Source organism: Lissotriton helveticus, chromosome 3_1 (genome assembly GCF_964261635.1).
Source record: "Lissotriton helveticus chromosome 3_1, aLisHel1.1, whole genome shotgun sequence".
NCBI lineage: Eukaryota > Metazoa > Chordata > Amphibia > Caudata > Salamandridae > Lissotriton > Lissotriton helveticus.
This window is the reverse complement of record NC_136061.1, coordinates 803,150,677-803,173,814: the sequence shown is the minus strand read 5'-3', so window position 1 is coordinate 803,173,814 and position 23,138 is coordinate 803,150,677. Positions and strand designations below refer to the sequence as shown.

At 47.0% G+C, this 23,138-nt stretch overlaps 1 protein-coding gene across 3 annotated transcripts in view; it reads left to right on the top strand.

The window, feature by feature from the left end:
* ABCC8 (ATP binding cassette subfamily C member 8) overlaps positions 1 to 22,454 on the top strand; it is a 1,340,683-nt gene extending 1,318,229 nt beyond the window's left edge. For all 3 annotated transcript variants that reach the window (XM_078681060.1, XM_078681061.1, XM_078681059.1), the window contains 2 exons: positions 18,529 to 18,591; positions 22,247 to 22,454. In XM_078681060.1, the coding sequence (XP_078537186.1) occupies positions 18,529 to 18,591; positions 22,247 to 22,384 (201 nt within the window). In that variant the 3' untranslated portion in view covers positions 22,385 to 22,454. The remainder of the gene's footprint in view (positions 1 to 18,528; positions 18,592 to 22,246) is intronic.
* The last annotated feature ends 684 nt before the right edge of the window (positions 22,455 to 23,138 follow it).

Below are 23,138 nucleotides of genomic sequence, written 5' to 3'. Positions count from 1 at the left end.
TACTTTGCAATTCAAGAGCATTAGGGGACATGCCTTCCTCTCAACAAGGTCACAGTCAGCTGCAGAAATGTGCTGTGACTCCATACATGTTTTCAAATTCGATATTGACCTATGGGAGACAAAGGCCAGCTGTCAAAAAATGTCCCCACCTGTCCGATTTAAGCAAATGAGAAGCATCTTTAGGCGCGTGGGACACCAAGCCGCTCGGGTGACAACAACCCGCCAGCCATATTAAAAGTTCCTTACTGTTCCATCTGGGCATTTTAGTCAAACTGATTCTTCCAACAAGGCAAATGCTCCTTTTTCAAAAATGTGATGCCAAGAAGTCTACCTTGTTGTGGCTTACCGGCTCTGAATTATTTTTGTTTTTAGGAAAGAGCACCCCAAAAAAGGGGGTTGTTTCCTGTTCCCTTACACATGGTCAGTGATTGGCTGCCGCCCCCTCCCTATGACCACACCAACCCCCGGACACAAGGACATTAAAAATAGTTATCTTTGGAAGGCGGGGGGTCGCGAGACCCAAGACATTCCCTGCCTCAGTCAAGTGTACCCCGTTCCCCAGATAGAACTGCTTGCCCCAGATACATCCGTGTGGAATCGTCTGCAACCGGGGGGCTCGGAATAGTTTGTCCAACTGTGTGTTGATCCTCTTTACCGAGTGATTCAATGCCCTGACAGAGTCCCCCCCTCGCCACTGCCACCGAGGGATAAGTTGCGACCATACTACTGTGCAGCCCGGGCAAATCCTAGTCACCCACCCAGCAGTGGAGATGATTTCCTCAATAAGGATGCGCCTCCCTAGTCTGGCCAAATCATTCTCCCCCAGGTGAAGTATCACCACTGACGGGGGGCGGGCTGCTGCGCTAAGAGTCCCTGGAAGAAGCTCCGAAACTGGCTGAGGCACAGACCCCCTCTACCGAAAAAGGAGATATGAAACCCTTTCTGCGCGGCCCTGTTCTTACGGTCTCCTGAAAGAAAAACTTGTTCCGCACGCCTCAAATAAGAGTGGCCCACAATCCAAGTCACCAATTTCATGTGTCCCTCCTGTTGCTTGTGCTGCGATGGTGTTGATCGTTGACGCCCGCCAGCGAGTTCCTCCCCTGCGTCACAGGTTTGAGAAACTGCAAAAAAACAGAAAGACACCAGGCGTGAGCACCAACCTGTCACAACAAGTCAATTCGCACATATCGTTTGTAACATTCCGACGACCATCTCCCTATTCTCTTTACATTCTCAACTGGGAGACCCCTTGCTACTGCTTCAGTTGCTGCCCCAATCCTAAATGAGTGAGTGCCAAATTCCTTGCGGTCAAAACCTGCCTGTCTGACCGTCAGCTCCAAGACTCGCCTAAACTGGTACCTAGTCAATGGTGTGCCATCGGCGTGACACAACAGTGCACCCCCCGCCGTGCCCTCTCGCTGCCTGTGGAGGAACTCCACGGGGGAAACCGGGCAGCAAGGGTTGGCCCGTGCCCGGTGGAGCACTATGGTGTGACCCCGAGGCTCCTGGTCAGTTTTTGACCTCTGAATTGTCACCCACATAGTATCCTCTCTGATCTTTACACAAGTCCGCTGCAGGCCGCCCAACTTATCCTCTTTTGACCCTGCGACTAATTCGCCAACTCTCAGAGCCCCATAGAAGGCCAGGGAAAATGCAACCTTAAACAGAAGTACCTCCCACTCGGAGCAACAGACACTGTGAAGCGCTTCCAATAAGGCTGTCAGCCGAGCTAGCCCAATGGGCCTTTTTCCATCTGGTGCGTGACCTTGTAGACGGCGCCAACCCCTCAAAGCCTTGCGCACCATAAAGGTGTTAGTAGGATCCCGCATGCCCTTAGCCTGCGCGAAGGAGACCGCTGCCCTATGTCTGCTCACCGCCGCCACTGAGCGCCCTTCCCTGTGCATTGATTCTAAGTAGGCCGCAAAGCTGTCCTCCTGCGCTCACCTAGCCTCCCATTCCAGCCCCAAGAAAGCCCGGTAAGACAAAAACGCCCCTTCGTAAGCTGTCTTGGTCCTGGGGGCTAAGCTAGCAACCACGAGGTCCTGTAGTCTGGGGCACCAATCTGCCAAAGTACTGCCGGGAAGTGGGCTGGCGAGGGGTCTGCTGCAGGAAGATGCTCCCTGAACACCTGCATTTTAAAGCGAGAAAGGGAATCAGCTGCATTGTTGAGGATTCCGGGGACATGCTTCGCTCTGAAAACCACATTCCATTTTAAGCACTGTAACACAATCTCCTTTATCAGGCGCAGTATGAAGGGGCAGCGTACCCCCTGTTGATTTATACATTCCACAACTGTCATGTTATCCGACCAGAACACCACTGATTGATTACATAGGTGTTCCGGCCAGACCTTCAAGGCCACCCATATTGGGAAGAGTTCCAGGAAGCCAATATTGGCAGTCAGACCCCACGCTTTCCATTCCTCCGGCCACCGTTGGGCGACCCACTTGGACCCCAGGATGGCGCCGAAGCCCACACTACCAGCAGCGTCAGTCCATAAACCCAACTCTGCTGATGTGGCGGGGGGACCAGGCCACACTATCCTGCCATTAAAATCCGCCAGGAATGCCATCCATATATGCATATCCTGGCGGACCTCAGATGACAGCCTCGTGCGGTGATGTTTCTCCCGTAGTCCTTTCATAGCTTGTGCAATGGAGCGTGAGAATGGGCGTGCCATTGGGATAACCCGCAGAGCAAAATTCAGTTGCCCCACTACTTCCTGTAACTGTTGCAAGGACACTTTGTCTTTGCGTAGACATTGACAAAGCGCTGCCCTAAATCTAGACACTTTGTCCCTGGGCAACCTGAAGCATCCCTCCACCGAGTCAATTTCGATACCAAGGAATTCCAAGCAGGTGGACGGGCCGACCGTCTTCCCTGGTGCTAGCGGGACCCCAAAAGCCCGCATGAGCACGCAAAATTCCTGCAATGCCCAGGCACACTCCTGAGAGCCTGCCGCACCTAAGAAAAGGAAATCGTCTAGGTAATGCATGACCTGCTGGTGGCCCGTCGCCTGTCTCATGACCCACTCTAGAAACGAGCTAAACGTCTCAAAGTAAGCACATGAAATGGAACAGCCCATGGGCATGCATTTGTCCATGTAAAACTTGCCTTCGAAATTGAAACCTAGGAGGTGGTGATCCAAAGGATGGACTGGGAGGAGACGGAAAGCAGATTCTATGTCGGACTTTGCCATCAGTGCCCCTGGCCCCAGAGCTCGCAATAAATCAACAGCCTGGTCAAATGAGGCATATTTTACACTACAAATCCCCTCATCAATCGCATCGTTCAAGGATGCTCCTCTTGGTGCCGACAGGTTGTGGATCAATCTAAACTCGCCTCTCTCTTTTTTCGGTACTACTCCAAGCGGTGAACACACAAAATTGGGTACAGGCACCTCCTGGAAGGGGCCCGCTATCCTGCCCAGCGACAGTTCCTTGCTAATCTTCGCACCCACCACTTCAGGGTTATGCTTTACTGACAGTTGGTTCCTGCAACGTTCGCTACCTGTGTACCCCACCGCCGGGATCCTAAAACCTTGTGAGAAACCTTCCTGAAGGAGAGTGGCCGCTGCGTGGTCCGGGTATCTATTCAACCATGGAATCATTGCCAAAACGTCTATCGGTGTGGGAGGGCCCGAATCGGCTACACCAGTGTTTCCCAAACTGTGGTCCGCGGACCCCCAGGGGTCCGTGACACATTCCCAGGGGGTCCTCAGGCAGCAGTTTTAAAAGCACTGCAAAGCATCTTGTTTAATTAGCAGAGTTCAAAGAACAATAAAAGTGTCAAGATAACAGTGATTAATGTACCTGCTGGAAAGACATGAGAGTTTTGACTGGTGGCAGCTTTGACTGAAGAAATGTAGCACAGAGGGTTTATATGCCTACTGCAAAGAACGTGTAACATGCATTTTCAAAAACAGTATTTTATATGCATAGGTCAGTGGGTTACTGCTTTTGTCAGAGAGATTATTTTGTTACAGTGCAGTTCATAAGTGTCAATCGTGAACTAGCACAGTAACCAATAAACTCATCAAACAGCTGATTGCAAACTGCAAGGTACAGGTTAGTGATTTATGTTTTTTCTCAGTCTTTCATTATCCTTATGCTTCTAGAAAGGTTTATTTGGGTTGAAAAACATTTTAATTGTTAAAGCCAATGCAAACCACTGTGTTATGTTCTGAATCCTGAGTTTGTTTTTCTCCAGACCAGCACTCTTTAAAAATGCCTACTAGTATGAATGACATGTGAATTCCACACCTTGTAGTCCCCTTTGCCATATGAAACATTTTCTATACACTAACACATATGACTCACTGTCTCTATATGTGTGTGATGTAAAGTGCTCTGACATCCTACAATGGTATGAGAGATGCTGTAAGAAATGAAATGCATGTGACAGAGGGGCTATGGAGCGATGAGAGGCACTGTTGGAGGGTGATAGTGGGGGAATCATTGAAGAACCCCCAGAAAGATTGGCGTATTCTTGTGCATAGTCAGGTCTTTATTTACTATTCTTTAAAAGCTAATACAATTCAATATATAATGATAATTGTGTTGTAGAATGCACCATTGTTTCCTAAATTTCTTAAGGGGCGAGCCTCCCAAAGTCCCCTTTGTACGCGTCAGGCTCAATCACTGCACTTGGTGTGCACCGTATGGGCACTGGTCTGAAATCATTTGCCAGGGCGGCTTTGAGTGTCCAGTCTGGCCTTGGCAGGAGCCTTGTACTGCGAAATAAAGCCAACCATTGAAAAGTCACGGAGATGCAGCACCAACCTTCCCATTAACTTGTTTTGTTTTCTTGCAAATTCTTTCAATATAAAATACAACAGTAGGGGCGGAGAGTGTCACTAGCCTCCTTGGCTTAACAGCACACTTCGCCACTTCAGAAACACAGGGCTGCACCATATTTACAAGAATATGGTGCAGCCCTGTGTTTCCCCTGGGCTGGCTCTACACTTAACATGGAAAGATTGTTTATGTACAGGAAGGTCCCCCTTCCTGCACATAAACAATCTTGAATAATGTAATGGTGTCACTTCTATGTGTGCTGCTTAATGCAGCACACATGGAAGTTACAAAATGTCATTTTTTTAAAGGTTGTTGATGTGCAGGAAGGGTCACCTTCCTGAACATAAACAATCCTAGGCGTTTTGCAAAAACAAAGAGAAATGAAGCATTTCTCCTTGTTTCACCAAGTTCAGACCAGTTTCCCTGGTCTTAATTTTGGCGCTGCTTCCCATTTACGCTGTTCTTGTAAATAGGGGACAATGTCAAAATCAATGGGTGTTACAGGGGAAACGCCCACCGCAACACCCACTGCCCACATCTTTCACGCTAAGCATTGGATGAAAGGGGGTTTTATGTACAAGGCACCGTTAAGGCACGTTAAGTCGCTTAATGTTTCCTTGTAAATAGGGCAAAGCCCTATCTCCACGGGAAACTATCAAAAGGTGATGTTCCCATGGTGATAGGGGCTTGTAAATATGCCCCATAATCATTAGTAATTTGAGTATTCATTTTGTGTGCACACGTGTGTTCATTTCGTCCGAATTACTGTTTTAATGTTTGGAATTTAAATCCTACAAATTTCTTGGGGGTCCCCGGCTGCCAGTGGTGACTCAATGGGGGTCCTCAGGAGTCAAAAGTTTGGGAACCACTGGTCTACACTACTCTGGCTTCCCCCTTCCCCTCTGACCGTGGTTGCCTTGCTTGGACCTGCAAGTTGTCTCGGGGTGGGATGGGTGACCACAGACTGCACATGCATGTCTAAATCTACAGGTGCCCTGGGCCCTTGTGCAGGAGTGCTTATCAAAGTTCCAGCATACCCCTTTTCTCTCCGACCCCCCCCCTATTCTTCCCCGGGACCTCACTCCCCTGGGCTGACCGAAAGGGCTGTTGGGGTCTGGCGGAGAACACCCTGACTGCATTAGCGGCCTGGGGTGGGGCTGTGTCCCCTGAGAACTGCTTATGCCAAGACATAGAATCTACTCTGTCCCATGCCAGTGATGAGTCAGTCAGTCAGTCAGTCAGTCAAGAAACTTTATTCGGTTAATTAAAACCATAAAAGCAGTACATAGTTCATAAGCAATAAAATACAATTAAAATACAATTAAATTTACAATGAAAGTTTCAAAAGGTGATTGCAAATCCTGAAGAATCCATTAAAAAGTATTTAAAAGAGAAAGAAGTTATAAAAATAAAAACAAGTTCAAAAAAGTAGATATGAAAAATACACCTTCCAGTATATTTTGTACATTCCCCACGAACATATTTTACAGAAAAATATCAGGTTTGGAGGTTGTTTAACGGAGGGAGTTTAGTTTTGTTTTGTCTGACGGCTGCTACCAAAAAACAAGCTACACTATATGTGACCTGCACCGAGTTCAGCATCTGTAGGTGTAGGAGGGCCGGCCGTACCTCGGCGAAGTTCAGATCTTTCAAAATTGGGAAGAGGAATTTTTTACGGGCCACCCTGTAATGATCGCAAAGCATAACTAGATGAAGAGTATCCTGCGTGGAAAAGCAGTCACAGGAACAGGGTGGGGAATTTTCTGGAATACCCCATTTTGTGTATGAGCCAAGCAAAAGATGTATCTGGTTAAACCTGAACCTTATTAGTAAAAAACAGTGGTATGGTTTGGTTACATATTTCAGATAAGGTTCCATAGCCATGGACGACGAGAGTTGGAATAATGTCCTTACCATTGGCTTGCAGAGCTCAACCACTTCCCTCTCTGTCTCCAACATATTTCGAAAATGCTGCTTGACCCACCTTGCATCCTCTTTCTTGAGGCTCTGTGGTAAAGAGTACATGTCCGGGCGCCCTAGCCTTGCGCATGCCGCTCTAACATACGCCAGCCAGGGTATGCTGGCTGCTTTATCCAAGGCCATACAGTCTTTGAGAATGCAGTGATTCAATGTGATCTCCTCGTTTGTCCAAGTTTTGATCCAACATAACAGCGGGGACATTTTTAAGAGATCAGTAGCGTATCCCAAGCCTATTTCATTATGGATTGAATATGTGGGAGATGATTTTGGGAGTGATAGCAAGGTACGTATAAATTTGTTTTCTACAGCTTGTATGCCTGGGGCTGAAACATAACCCCAGATATCTGCCCCGTAAGATGCGATTGCCAAGCATTTAGATCTGTAAATGCGAGTCATCGCCTCCATGGGTCTTGAACCAAGCCTTTTGGAGAAATGCATGAGTGCTGCAGTGGATCTACTAACTCCATTCTCTTTTAATTTCAGTTGGGCACCCCAAGTTCCTTTCTCGTCAAAGGTGACGCCTAAATAACAAAAAAAGGGTACCCTCGAGATTGGAGAGTTATTACAGCTAAAAGACCTGAGCTTCATGTTTTTCTTCCTTGAGCCTGTAACCAGGACATGAGATTTAGCTGTATTAATCTTTAGGTCCAGAGCTTCCATAAAACCACCAAAGTGATCCAGTAGTCTTTGCAGGCCCACGCCTGTACGAGCTATGAGGACGGCATCGTCCGCGTATAGGAGGACCGGGATAGGTGACCCCCCCATACGCGGCATGTCCAAGGTAGCTGAGTTCAAGGATTTCCCCAGGGAGTTGATGTACAAAGTAAAAAGGAGAGGGGCAAGAATGCAGCCTTGTCTGACCCCTCTCCCTGATCTAAACTTCTCAGAGCATCTTCCCTCCCTAGGTACCCTGACAGAGGCAAACAAATTTTGGTGAAGATCGTGCAAAAAATTAACCAAGGTGGTGTCCAAACCCAAATCTCGTAAAATAATCCACAGCTTAGAACGGTTAACCAGGTCGAAAGCAGAAGATAAATCCATAAAACCCAAATAAAGAAGCCCCCCCTTCACCACAGTGTATTTGCTAATAATAAGGTGAAGGTTTAAACATTGATCCATGGTCCCCCTATATGCTCTAAAACCATACTGCAAATCAGAGAGGATCCCGCCCTCCTCAAGCCAATCCCCGAGTCTTTGCAGAATGACTCTGCCCAAGATCTTAACAGCAGAGTCCAGCAGGGAGATTGGCCTGTAGCAGGCAGGATCCCCCCTGTTCCCCTTTTTAAATATGGGAACAATGATAGAGGTAGACCAGGAAGATGGGAAACCAGCTGCAGGTATCGCATTAAAGACATTAGTTAGTATTTTTGACCAAAATTGCGGATACTGGATGTAGAGATCTGCAGGGACCCCGTCAGGTCCAGGGGCCTTGTATTTACTGGTATTTTTAATTGCCCTTTCAACCTCCGTTGTATTAAATTCCATGACCAGATTGGGTGGACCGTGGGTGCTGACTGGTAAAGTTGGTACCGTGGATTCGTAAATCTGTTTGAAGTGACAAAGCCATCTATCATCTTCAATCACACATTCCATGTCGGTCTTCCCATCCTCGGAAAAAAAAGGCTGGTTCACAATGGCCCAAAACTTTTTACTGTCTCTCAATACATCAGTGTCTAATAAGCTGACCCAGGCTTCCTCCTTGATTTGGTTCTTGCGTTTAGCAACTGCACTTTTGTATTCTTTCCTTAAATTTGCCACTAATGACTTGTCTCTGGGTTTATGTTTTAGTGCCTTCAACAGAGTAGAGTGCTTTAGCGAGCATTCCTTATTAAACCATTTGTGAATTTTTTTACTACCTTGCGCACCCGAACTTAACTCCAAATTCTTGGTAATACTCGCACATATCTCCACATAGGCGGCCACTACATCAGAGCCCGAGGCAGTTGAATCTAAGCAAACTGCCATATTATCCTCAGTCTCTTGGGCTAATCTTTAAAAGAATTGCTCAGGGACAATCTTCTCCCATTTTAGCCGCCTTCCCTGATCCTTAGTCGTCAGGTCTCTTGAAGCCGCCACACCAGTTGTTCTGCCAGTCCGGAAGCAATCTAGGTCCAGCTTTAAGAGGACAGGATGATGATCACTAAAACTAGCAACTACCACCCTATACTCGTATGCCTTAGCCAGAGCCCCGGTTGATACAAAAATGTAGTCTATGACGGTGTTGGCGTCTCTCCCGATAAAGGTAGGTGCTCTAGGCTCGTTTTTGCCCTGGTCTGGTTCAAATAAGTTTAAGTTCGCAAGGAAAGTTTCAAGGCCCTCGCCCTCCTTCGTGTGTTCAAAATGGGGGATGCCCTCGATCGGTAATCCTCCATATCTGTCGTTATAGCAATCCCCCTCACAGGGGTGAATATTAAAATCACCCAGAATTACCATCTCTGGGATGGAAATGCAATCTTGTCTATAGACTGACAAAAAGTCTAGCAAAGAAATCAAATGCTCATTCTCACAGGAAACCTCTTTGGAATTGTAAAAGTTAATAAGCAGAAAAATATGTGAGTCTGACAGAGTCCACTCCACAACTAACGAGTTTGTAGGTGCGGATTCTAGTTTTTTAAAGACACCCACCAAATTCAGGGAGCACAATGTAAGTAGGCCACCCTTGGCTCTCCCTCTTAAGCCCGACACTGCTGGGGAAAAAAAACTACAATAGCCATCCATTGAGAAACTTGTAGTAGTATCCCATGTTTCTTGGAGTGCCAGGATATCGTACTGACTAACGAACCCTTGCCATATAGGGTCTAACGCCTTTGCATTTAAGCCCGCCACGTTTCAGGTAAGAATTTTACAGTGTAATGGATCATCGTTATGCATAGTAGGCGACCCCCGGATCTCGCCAGCAACAAGGGCTTTGTCGAACATTGTAGGTAAGTTTGATTTTTCCAGATCCCTCGTGGTAGTGGCCATACATAGTTGAGAAGGGGGGCTCTGATGATTCCTTCCTATTGGGGAGTCCTGTATCTGTCAGTCAACCCAATCTGTGGTTGACAGACAATCAAAGCGATTTACCATTGGAAAATGGAAAGCATTATTTAACCCATTTACAAAATGATGGTAATTCTGAGGCTGAGTATGATGTGACCCAACAAAGGGGACTCCTTGATGCGGTCTCCCTCTTCTTCTCCTTACCATATTCCAACCCACATCCCCCCCCTCCTCCCATCCATGGTGTTGTAATTCCCACGGGGGGGTAAATCTCTGTCTAGGTTTAAAGTCATTTAGTCCCTTTAGCCAGCTCCATCGGTTATCAGCTTGATTTTCTGGTAAATAAAAATAGGAAAGGGGTCTAGCAGTCACAGTGTTTTCATGGTGTCTAGGAGGTCCGCTGTTGCATATAAAATCCACGGCCTCCGTGTTCTCAAAGGTGACCACTACACAGTCCCCTTGCAGTTTTTTCCTATTACCTCCCACCCACGAGGTTCTCTCTACCATTAAGATGTTGCTCGGTATGTTTGGTGGGAGAGGATAATTTTTGGATAGCCAATGGCATACTTTGTTTTTTAAGGCCTGATACGACTCTAGTTCTGATGGAGAAATTACAGTAACGCCGGTAAGAATGACCACATAGGGACAAGCATCCGGGGGAAGATGGATGTTTCTGCGAGCTATTCCCTTGGGTCTGGTGAATACATCAGAATTTGAGGGCTGCGGGGTTGGATTAGTTATTATCATGTTCTGGGTTTGATCATTTTTGTGGTTTTGAACTATTACAGAAGACTTAGTTTTAGTACCGTCCTGTTTTAAGGTGTTACTTGATTTCGCGGGGTCAGTATTTTTGGTCACCGGAACTCTATTAACCACCACGGACGGCTTATTGGCCATTTTAGGTGGATTGACCTGGGCTGGTTTATTATTCATAGTGAAACTAGGAGCACTAATATCCTTGTGTATATTCTTTAGGATAGTCTCCAGGCAGCGTAGTCTCATCTCTATCGGTTCAAGCAGTGCTTTTAACATATTGAAGATAGTGATATTGTCTATACTTACACCGTTCCCCTCCTGTGATGAATTTACTGGGTTACCAACTTCCCCACTCAAGTCCAGAATTTCCTCTAGGCTCTGGTCGATGATAGTATCGTCTGGGAGGCTCAAGGATAGGCCATTCTTGGTGGGATGCGATCCCCCCATGGGAATAGATGGGCCTGCCAGTGAATTATCCATGATAAAAGGGTCGGAAGCAACATTTTGATCGTTAGGGGCAGTTTGAACCTTCTTCCCTTTAGAAATGGATGGTTTGTTAACCTCTCGTTTATGTTTAGGGATTGCCCCTTCTATCCGGCCCCTTTCATTAATCGCGGTTTCCGTATTGGATGGGTTGAGCTCACTTTGATGAACTCCACTCTCTGTTAGGAGGTTAAGGTTCGGAGAGGCCTCCAAGTCCTGAAGGGTGTCTGTAACATCCGAAACCCCAGTCATCCTGGTGTTATGTACTAGAGCCTGGATATTCAAACGGGAATCGGTATTAGGCGTCTGTGCCTGGGCGATGAGGCCCAGAGAGGATCGCTTAGCCGTTGCCAGGTCTTGGGAAACTCTCCTATCCATTAGTATGATTCCCTCGTCAATTAATGCGTGAGTGCGAGTAATAAAGTCATCCAATGTGCCAGTAAGTTTTTTAGCTCCTGCGGCAGCCATGCTTCTGGTTTCCCGATGAGTCATGGCCGGTATTATCTTCCTGTGATCACAAAGGGATCTAGGGGAATCCGTCCAGGGTTTGTGGCCCAGGCCAGGCTCCTCAGGCCTCGGAGGGCCACAGAGGGCCCGCCCTTTGCCCGGGCTTAGCCCCGGGCGTCCCGCTCGCGTCCCGCGACGCTGAGGGCTTGCTGTAAATATGGCCCCTCCTGGCGCGTCTAGCGCGTCAGGGAACGCGCCGCCGCAGGGGCTGCCGGGATTTGTGGTCCCGGAGCGGCGGCAGCGAGTCTGGTGGTAGCGGTCACTGCAGGTAGGTGTTTGCGGCGTGGCGTGGGTCTCCGGGACTCTTCTTGTGCCTCAGTCCTCTCCTTTTAGGTGTCCGGTGTCTAAATGATCCCCCCGCTCCTCCGAGGGCTTGCTGTAAATATGGCCCCTCCTGGCGCGTCTAGCGCGTCAGGGAACGCGCCGCCGCAGGGGCTGCCGGGATTTGTGGTCCCGGAGCGGCGGCGGCGAGTCTGGTGGTAGCGGTCACTGCAGTAGGTGTTTGCGGCGTGGCGTGGGTCTCCGGGACTCTTCTTGTGCCTCAGTCCTCTCCTTTTAGGTGTCCGGTGTCTAAATGATCCCCTAAGTGATGAGTCAAATACCTTTGCTTTCCTGAAATTAACATCATACTCCTTCCACGCATCCCCAGTGTATTGATCGCTCCACCCCACAATCTTGCTCTGGTAGCAAGCCATTGCTGCCTGCACATTAGGGGGGCGTTCAGCCGTGATAGCCGTAAGGACGGAAAAGGCCCTGACCCAATTCTTCAAAGTCTCCTCTACCCTGAACCTGGAACACTGAGCCCTCCATTCGCTCGGGTGCATCCATTCTTTTAGTAACTTGGCCTGCTCCATTTCCCTATTGTCTAGCAACAAAGAAAAAATGTACACATATTTTCCCGCCCAGATCAACTCCTTCACTGCCTGGGACACATGTTGTGCCACATTTTCACTTCTGGATGGCATTGAGCCGTCCCCCAAGAGAGGCAGCGCCACCTCCTTACCATTTACGGGCACCTTGGCCGGTAGACCACCATCTCCATTCGGTTGAGCGGGACTGGAACCTGTAAGTGAAGAAGATGAGGGCACCGCAGTACTGTCAGCCGCCGTTGCAGCTTTAATTTTCTCTACCAACTTCGCCGCTTCTGCCGCATGATCTGATGAGGCAGGAAACACACCCCTTTTGCAGCCAAGGCAATAAGGCAGTTATCTGAGATACCAATTCGACAGGGACCGGGTCCAGGTTAACGGCTGGCACATTTGGGACCCCAGGGGGCATGTCTGGTGGCACTGGCGTGGTAGGCAAGGGAGCGGGTGTCGGCGGCACACTCGGGACAGATATCGGTATCACGGGCGAGGGGATAGGCCCCGCAGGAGGGGGTGCCGGAGGCATAGGAGGGACCGGTGCCGGAATTGCCGGCAGGGGTGGAAAAGGAACCGGTACCGCAGGTACGGGCGTACTCGGGACCGGCACAAGGGGCACCGGGGCTGGGGCACTGTACCTGGGCTTCTTGGCCTTAGATTTCCTTGGCGGGGTTACGAAATCCCCCCTTGGCAAGGGGGCCGCTCTCTGCCGCACGGGCCTGCCTGATGGGCCTGGAGAATCCGCAAACCTCTCATTCATGCGGGCTTCCAATTCATCAACTTTCCCCAGCCTCTTATTAATTTCGCTCATCTCACGCATCATGGCGTGCATCATAACCTCCATGCTGAGCCCTCCTTTACCACCCCTTGGCCCCGGCATGTTTGCACACCCCTGCCCTACACTCCTAGTGTTACACCTTCGGTGTATGTGTGCTCTGTACCTTCGATAGCTGGAGGATGCGCAGGGGGCTGTAAGCACCATGCAACCGTAACCGCAACGCCCCGGCTGATCCGGTTTGTCAGGGGTAAGTAAACTCTAACGTAGACCCACCCGGCGGCTACCAGAAGCGATGGAATGCAAGCCCCCCGCTCTCCCCTTACCGGTCCAATCCTGCGTAGTCTCAGCCGGTTCCAGATCTGTGACTAGGTCTGCCGTACACCACTCTGGGCTCACTGCGCACGAGGTGTGAAGAAACACAGTATTAATTGCCTGAAATATAAAAAATTATTAATATCCGGGAGTGGCACTCAAACATGTGCTGACAACTGCCAATAGTACCACACTTGGATGGGGACTCGCACCCTTGTTGGGCACCCCCTAGCCACCCTTCGCAGCTTAAAAACCACCCAGCCCAGCACCGATGTGTGTTTCAAAAACGCCCTTTTTTCATTACCCAATATCGAAGATTAGAGGAAAAGAGCCAATAGCACGGTAAAACGAAAATAAATTATTTTAAAAATTGCAGGCGACAGGACTTAATTACACTTAATAAGGTCAAAGGAACTTCTAAATTGCAGGCTACAGGTCTCCCCTCGAACTACATATATCAAGGCAAAACTTAATTTTTTCGAAATTGCAGGCTACAGGGAGATCGCAGTTACAGGTCTCCCTTCCAATTCCAGCCCTGGTCGATCCTGCTTCGCCCCCTTGAAACGCCTCTACCACTTTGACTGCCTGCCGCTTCACCCGACTCTTCGCCCCGTCAGGCGCTCGTTCCCCGCTCGAAGGAGGCGTTACTGTTCGCCGTCCCCTCCTGTTGCCCCCACACAATACCTCAATGTCGCACTGCACTCTCCCCCGCTCGACGCTGCCGCCGCCCCTGCGAAGGCCGCTCCACGCTGAGACGCCGACCGCCGCTCAAGGCTGCTGTCTAATCGCCGACCACCGTTCCAGGCTGCTGCTCCCAACCCCGCGACGCCTTCGTGCCTCGGCTCCGCGTTCGTCTGGCGATGGTCGTGAATCCTGAAACACAAATTGGGAAAATTAGTAGAAACAAGAAGCCCAGAGCGCGGGGCACCACCGGTGTGGGGGGGAGCGTCCAGGCAACAAGGAGTCCCCTGGGCGCTCCCCGCTTCTTTATCCTCCCCTACGGCCCGCCCCCCCGACCCGGATGTCGCTCAATGCCATCCGGGTCAGGGAGGGCGCCCGCCAATCGGTGGTAGGGCGCGCCCCAGAGGACACGCTCCACCACCGAGAGGCCTTGGTGGAGGGGAGCGGTCGCCGCACCGCCATGCGGGCGGGGGGGCCAAGAGCCCCCCCTTTTCCCTCTGTGAGTTGTCTGCCGGTGCATTGCTCAATTTAGCAACCACCATCATGTACATGGTAGCCACAAACATTGAAAATATGCAACAGAAGGCTTGCGCTAAATAGGGTGGGGCTTTGATGCCTTGTTGCTGCCAGATCTGTGGAAGGTAAGCTGGTGGCTAAATGTTTCCAGTGGTGGAGACAGCTGAGGCTCTATCATGGAAAATCAGGAGGCAGGGGAACCGTGGGGGCAGAGGTTTGGAGGATGTCTTGCATCTGCTAAACCATAAATAACTCTCTTATGTTCGGTGGCACGCACCGCAAAGACATTAATGCAAGCCTAGTAACTGTGCAGCTCATTAGACTCCTCTTCCTGCCATCAAGTAGTATGCATAGTGCAGAAAAAGATGTGTAGCTGACAAATGTTAAAAATGCCGGACGGTTTGCGATGCACTGAACCACAATATTTTTGCTCAGGTCGGAAGGTGTGTATGACCCCCAGGGCAATTTAAGGAATTCAGTGCACACCCATAGTCCTATATCATGTTTCGCGTCCTCATGGTGTGAGATTCGGAGCATAGAACCGTTAATCCACAGTTAGTTTCCTTAGTGTCCAGTATACAAATCTGACGCTCCTCAAAGTGAGTTGCAAAGGAATTGTACTTACTAGTATTAGTATGCTGCCCCCAAGTGAAGCAGTCAAAGGCAGGGACCAGTATCTGGCCTTTGATGTGAAAGGTATGAGGTATTGTGATCCATTATCATGTGGGTCAAAGGTAACAGGATGGGATTCAAGACTCGGCAATGCCATTTACAGCATTTTCCTCCAGTTAGGGAGATCTTTAGTGGAAAAGCCTTGACCTCATTGAAGGCGAATACTGTAAGCTGGAGTACCTACGGTGTAAACCGATAATATGATAATTGACAGCACCTAGAGCCTTATCTTCTGGATGAAGATAATTAAAACCGAACTGGCAAAATAACAAGTACCGAGATTGCAGCCCAGTGACAGCTACTTAACCCACCTCAACAAGCGGTGAACACTTGTAATTGATTTTAGCTAAGAGCCATGATCAATGTTAACCAGTACTTAAAATCTCAGTGTGGAGAGGGAGAGTTTCAAAGAATATAGAAAAACAAAACTGGCGCCTGGGACGAGGTGGCCAAAGGGGGTTGGAAAGAAAATGATAGCTATAAGAAATTGTATTATTACCTGGATGGCACATTAGGTGCTACAACCCACAAGTGGCATTTAAGTTTCAAGCCCCGGGTACAAAAAGGCGTTTTCCTCAGATTGTAAAGGGCTACTATGTAAAGGGCTGTATTCCACACCCCCCCACCATAAGTGGCTAGAGCTCTTGCTTTATAGATGGTAATAATATCTCTGATAGGGCGGCAGCCGAGTTTCCAAGAAAACCTGAACGCACCCTTGTATACTCTGTTCCTCTTGAGCCGAGCATTCTGTATGTGTTGTAGAAAAGAGAATGCCCAGATAACAAAAATAATTCACCTTTGCAATAGGTGTGCCCTCCAAGAAAAAGTACCTAGCATTTTGTGCTATTTAACCACAAGACACTGCAAATGTCCTGAATGTATTTATCGTTTATTTATTGGATTTCATAAACCTGGCAAAGTTGCCCATTACTCTCTCCAGCAGGACAGTGGTCCGACACAATGGGACCACGTCATCTGCATACAAGAGTACAGGAACCGGGTGCCCTGTGAGATTCTCATACAGCTGAGAGAGACAACAAACAATATTTTCAGGGGTCCCATATGACAGCAGGGTTTGCAATAGAATTGAGTGGTCCACTAAATCGAAAGCGCTACTAATATTGGAAAAGCACAGGTAAAGGGATCCTGGCTTCACCTTTGTGTATCTCCCTAGCAGAAGTTCAAGGTTTACACATTGTTCCACTGTCCCCAGTCCCTTCCTGAATGCACACTGGACATCCTACAGAATGGAATTATTGATGCCTAGTCCTCAAATGTCTGCAAAACAACCCTAAACAGAAGTTTTGCAGCGGAATTCAAGAGGGAATTGGTGCGGTAGCACTTCAGATTTGACCTATCCCCTTTCGTAAAAATGGGAACAATCATGGAATTAACCCATGTAGGGGAAACTGAACCCATGGCCGCCACAATAAAAGCTCTAGTCAAAATAGGACCCCAAAGCTCACCCATACCAATAAAAGCTTCAACCGGGACCTCATTGGGTTTACCCTTGGCACAACGTTTTAAAGCAGCAAGGACCTCGTCCAGCCTGAAATCCAAGGGCAAGCAACTCTTGAGAATGGGACTCATGTCTTATTCTGCTGGCATCAAAAGGCTGAGCTTTGACTCATTATTGTCCCGAGGATCAAAGATCCTTTCAAAGTGATCTACCTAAGCTTGCAAGGGAACATTTGAAATTAGTTTGGGGATAGAATCACTTTTCAAAAAGCGGCTTTACAGTATTCCAGAACAGAGTATTATCATTGGTCTCTGCCGCCTGGGCCAGATTTAACCAGGCCTTATCCCTCGCATCTTTTTTCCTAGAGGCTAACACCTGTGTCCTTAGAGGCTTAATACCAGTATAATCTCCTGGGACACAGTAGAGGGCTGCCCTCAACTTCTATGAGGCCTGTGTACATGTGTGATTAAACCAACTATGTCTGTCGTCCGAGTCTGTTCTAGCAGAGCGCAGCAGAAGAGAATTAAGAGCCCCAGTAATTGCCTCAAAAGCAGAGACCATCATTATCCACATCAGGGGCTAGACAAAGATCATACCAGGGACAGCTCCTACAAGTACAAAAAGAAAATGATAATAATTCAACGCTAAAAACGTTACATTATTATCATTTTCATTTTTGAAACTACCCAGCGGGCTCGGCTTGTCTGGGAGAGGGAGTAGGAGTGCTTCTTGCTGCACGTAAGTGCGCAAGACGGATTGGTCGGCCCTTTTGGGCTGGCCAAACCATCATGCGCACTGTGCATGTTCTCCACCCAGGCGACATTACAGCCTGGGTGGAGAAAATGCTTAGCCTCCCCCTCCCCGTCTGAGTGCGGAACCACAGCACTCAAACCAATCACAATGCTGTCTTAGCAGCGCTGTGATTGGTCAGGGGATTCTGAGAGGCTGTCTGCTTCCTGTTCCTGCTTGGAGAAGGAGAGGCGGTGGCTCCCTCCCCAGCCCCTGCTCCTGTTCCCAGCCAGTCGTCACTGCTCAGTTGCCTTAAGGGTTAGTCAGGTTACAGTAATTCAAAATCAGTATTCCCTTTTCTTAACTTCTCTTTTCACCAGTAAGAATCATATTGTCCTGTGATATGAATTAAAACTAAAATCAATTTCTATATCAGTTCTATGTGCACCGTACTTCAATGAAGCACTCGTACTCTTTTATTGAAACTATTCCTAATAGTAATCAATCAATCAGTCCCTTGTAGAGTGCACTACTTACCTGTGAGGGTCTCAAGGTGCTGAGGGGAGGGGAGTGCTTGTTTTTAAATACAACATTTTCGTTTCCAGCAGTTTACCACCAGATTTACGGAATTAAATATATTCTTTTAATTTTGGGGCATATGCGTAGAATGAAACATGCAAAAAAAATCGCACTAGCTTACTAAGGGCAGCCCTATGGGCTTTACCAACACTGGTTCTCGCAGCGTGTTCTGTGTTCCATTCAGTAGCCTGTCCTGATTCTTACCCTGAAGAGGTGCATAAGCACTCTGTCTGTTGCCAGGGTGTCCCAATTTTAGCCTCTGTTGCCAAGTTACAGTATCTGTGATCCCTTGGCAGACTCTGAGTTGTGTTTTTCATGTCGTTAACACCCCTGCCGCTCCATAAACTATCCCACATTTGCAAGACATACAAATATAACACCAATCCTGTTATTCCAAGCTGTTAATAATATTCATTTTTCTTTTTTTCCCCATAGGAAAATATTTTACAGAAGGTGGTGATGACTGCCTTTGATGATCGCACTGTGGTAACGATTGCTGTAAGTACACGAACTGCACGTTCGCTGCTGATATTCAAGCAAATGGCGATGCTGCTAAAAGCGGGGGAGGGCGTGTGTGATTATCCTGTTCACTTGAAATGCTTGTTGTCAGTTATGTCCTTACAAAACTCGACATTTATAGATAATAAAAAAATATTGCATACATTTTTCTAACACCAGACAATAACGGGGATATTTTACACCAGCTGTTCATGAGGCTAGGGAGAATGAAAGACTGAGCCATGGCAGTGTCAGCCTCATGGGGCCTCAGTGCATAGATTTACACACAATAACCTCACTTTTAGTCGTGGCTTAGAACGCTCTTTCATTGGCCATTCAGCGTGCGAGATCCAAGATCTCCTTAAAAGCCCTCACGGAGACCCTTCATTCTAGGATCTGTGAAGCTATGATTACACTGATGCTGCAGATTGCTGACTTAGAGAAAGAGGTGGCCAATATTAAATATCATGGGCAGGGGCCAGTGCCAGATTTTCAGTATATTCAGCGACACACCAACATGAATTGCGTCTACTTTAAAGGACTGAGTTATTGCATCCCAACCGCTTGAATAAATACACGATCATAGTAAAAAAATCACAGAAGAGTCTAGTAGTGTGGTCGAATGTATGACGTTACAACGAATTCCGTTGCAACGCATGCCTTTACCACGCATGCGTTATAACGGAATTCGTTTACCACGCATAACATTTACCTCGATTGTTTGCGTGGTGACGTCATACGTCGTTAAGAGAAAGCGGAAGTTTATTTTCCGTTTTCTCTTAAACGACGCTGATTAAATACATAACCCGACGTGACTTCAGGTGAGTTTTTTTTTGGGGGGGATACCCCCCAAACCCCCCTTTTTTTACTTTTTACCTTTACCACATATACCTTTACTACAAACCTCGTAGTAAAGGTATGCGTGGTAAAGGCTTTCGTGGTAACCACGCATGCGTTGTACTGCATGCGTGGTTAACGATTTCGTGGAAACGGCTTCGTTGTAATGGCCGTTTCCCAGTGTGGTCCTGTCAGTGACCAAAATGTGTGCATATTTCATTTTTACCTAACACTATTACCCTGTGGGCGGTGTCACAACACTGTGCACTGTGCACTGTTTTACCGAATGGTTTAAAAATAATGGCTTTAAGTATACAGTGACATGTATTCCTATCATTTAAGATGTGTGATGGGCTTTAGATGGAGGAATATTCGATGGTTGAAGATCGGAATGGGTAGACCAAGCGTGCAGCAGCCTTCCTTAGGTAGCTTGAGGTCATTGGAGAGAGGTGGAATTGCTGCTGCATCACCAGTTAGTAGTATAAGTTAAGCACCATATATAAAGCAGTGATAACAGAGAAAAACACTGTGCCTGTTGCATTTAATTCTGAAAAAAATAGCGAAATGAGAGCCTGTTGACAAATCTGAGGCATGGGTGACTTAATCACATCCCTGCACATTTTCGCAGAGTGATCGGTGAATTATTCAGATACCTTGGCTGCCACGTTTAATTGCGTGACCACAGCTACACGATTTAGGGTGCAAACCCATCATGTTCTTTGTTCTCGTGGGTATTGAAAACATGAAACATGAATTTCAAGCCAGAAAAATGTTAAGCAGAATAAGTGCATGCTTTACAAATGAGGTACATAAAAACGAGACACCATGAAAACAGCTGACAAGTAGGATAGAGCATCACAAATATGCCAACTTCCCACTCATCAATGCTCACTGCTGTGGTCTACACAGTGGAGTAATGTTCATCCCTCTGCATGCGAGTCTTACAACAGTTTACAGAAAGATGTTATCCATCTCACCGAGATCTTAATCGATCGGTCTTAAAAGTACCATTTCAAATATATTAATGAGATCTGCTAAGAAGGAAAACTCTGTCAGTATTCAATTAGTTTGTTACCACCGAAGTGGCACCAAATGAGCTGCGGCTAAGTTACAGAAGCATTTGGAGGGCTGTTTGTCACTATATTATTGTTGGTATATTGGCCTATAAAATTACGTCATCCACAATATTTCCATTACCAATATCAAAAGGCAACTATATATGTACTGCTCATAACTCCACACCCACTTAACTAGACTTACCTCATGATGTAGTGGTAAAGTCGATACTGTGTATGCAATATTTGTGTAGATATATGTTTCGACCATGATATGACCTATCATGCACCATTTGAAGCAAACATCTTGTTCTTGACCCAAGCCAGGTGGCATTCCACGTAAACATGGTCTTGAGACTCCTTTGCTATTGAAATAGGAAATTTTCTGGAAAGAATGGCGAGGGGTGTTTTTAGTATAGTTTTTATTTAATTAGAGCATTAGACAATGTGCATTATGTTGCAGTGCTTACCTAACTGTGCAGGTTGCTCGGTTTCCTTCCATTACGTGCCAGAAAGACTTTACTCTTTTGGTAGAGACCAATCAGGAAGCCTGACTTTGTGTCTTTTCAGCAGGAAGGCCTGCGGTGCTGAGCAAAACCTCATAAATAAGGGCTTCAGTCAATAAGAGACCTCTATGAGACCTGCATGTGGGGTTGGCACAGGCATCCCTATATCACCAGTAGTTTTTTGGTCTGGCTTAACAACAAAGCTGTCTGCTTATTCTTACCATATCTTTAAACTGTACGCAGAGTAGGCTTTGGCTCCACCAAGCGAAGTACTACTACCTCACAACATGTTACTTGTTACCTAGGGCCTCATTTATGAGGCCCCGAGCGCCGCCGGAACGTCACTTTTTGTGATGTCAGTGGCACAGGCGCCTTCTTCATATTTACAAGGCAGCAATGAAGCCACTTTTTTTTGGCTTAATGCTGCCTCGTCAATATCGTTGCCTTTATCGCAGTTTTTTCCGTTAAAGGGGCGTGCGGTGGGTGTTGCTGGGGGCGTTCCCAGCAACATCCATGGCTTTTTGACACTGCCCCATATTTATGAGAAATCGTAACTAGGAGGCAGCGCCAAAAACATACTCCTCCCTAGGGGAGGCATAAGGGAGGCACAACGAGAAGAAATATCTTTATTTCTCCTTGTTTTTCCTTTTTCTATGTGTGCTGCACTCTAGCAGGCACCCTTGCGCCATGGTGCAAAGGTGCCTGCGTTGGCGCACGGCAGCCCATTGTGCGCCGCCCAGGGGAAAAGGATAGGAATGCGCTGTATCTGATAGATACGGCACATTCCTGCCCTTTTCTTTTGCCATAGGGCAGCGCAGCAGGAAGGCCTGCGGCACTGCCCTATGGCAAAACCTCATAAATATGGGCCTCAGTCTATAATTCTATCTTCCAGGAAGGTCTTTTTTGGAATACATAAGGGCATTCAGCCATTACTCTTTTTGTCGCATTTCCCGTATTTGCATTCTATATAAAAATTCCTTTTTGCTACTGTTTTCCTCAGTATTGGCAAAGCAAAGACGGCAAACTTGTGAGAAACAGCATTTGTACTTGCAACACTTGAGAACTGCCTTTGCGAATCCCTGCGATGACATACTTTGCACATTAGCATTACCAGTGCTTGTTACTGTTTGTTCTAGTATTATATTCAATTCAAAGATATCCTATATATTGTTAAGTTATATTTATGTTTCTGTTACTATTTTACAGTCATAAAACACAAGTCATATATTAATGTTCTTTCTTATCTGTTTCCTCCAGCATCGAGTGCACACGATTTTAAACGCGGACCTGGTCATTGTGATGAAGAGAGGAGTAATCTTAGAGTATGACAAGCCTGAGGTTTTGCTGGAACAAGAAAACAGTGTATTTGCTTCTTTTGTACAAGCCGATAAATAAAGAAAAAATTAAAGTGCAATTGAATGAATAGTTTTCTAACTATGTAAATTAATTGTAAATAAAAATCTGATTATTTAATACAAAAATTCTCTAATGTTTCATTTTACAAAGTGTCCGAATGTTGAGGGCTTGCGCTGACAAAATCCATGTCTTTCAAGCGTATGCTTGCACGTTAAGAACTCTTGGGTATAGCGCTGTGGGAATACATTGTAGAGGCCGGGGTCCAGAGATAAATGCCTCCTCGTTGCCCTGACTGCACACCGCGAAGACGTTCATTACTTTAAATCAGTTGTTTTAAGCGTGAATATTTTTCCCGAGAAATAAGTCTCCTCCTTGCCGCTGATAGAAGCATTACGCTTGGCTTAAGTTAACAATCATTACACTCGCATCATGAAGGTCAGCAAATCCAACTCGTGTATCTGAAGTGGTCTGACAAGACCAACTGCAGTATCATCAATTCACCTGCAGTCCATTAAGTAGTCTACTTGCCTTTTTGCTCTACCCTGTTACTGCTCAAATTGATATGTAAATGGAATTAATTTTCTATATTAGAGATGGATAAAATGAGAATAAAGCAGATATGAGGAATTCACTGGTGCCTATGAGTCCAACCCTTTGTAATTTCAATTTGTTACTTATGCTTACTTTGTTTTTGAGCATGTTTCGATTTTTTGGGGTTCACCCAGAAATTGTTTTTCAGGAAAGTATGGAAATTGGGTTATTGCCAACCTTGGCTGCTGTATATGGGAGTGAG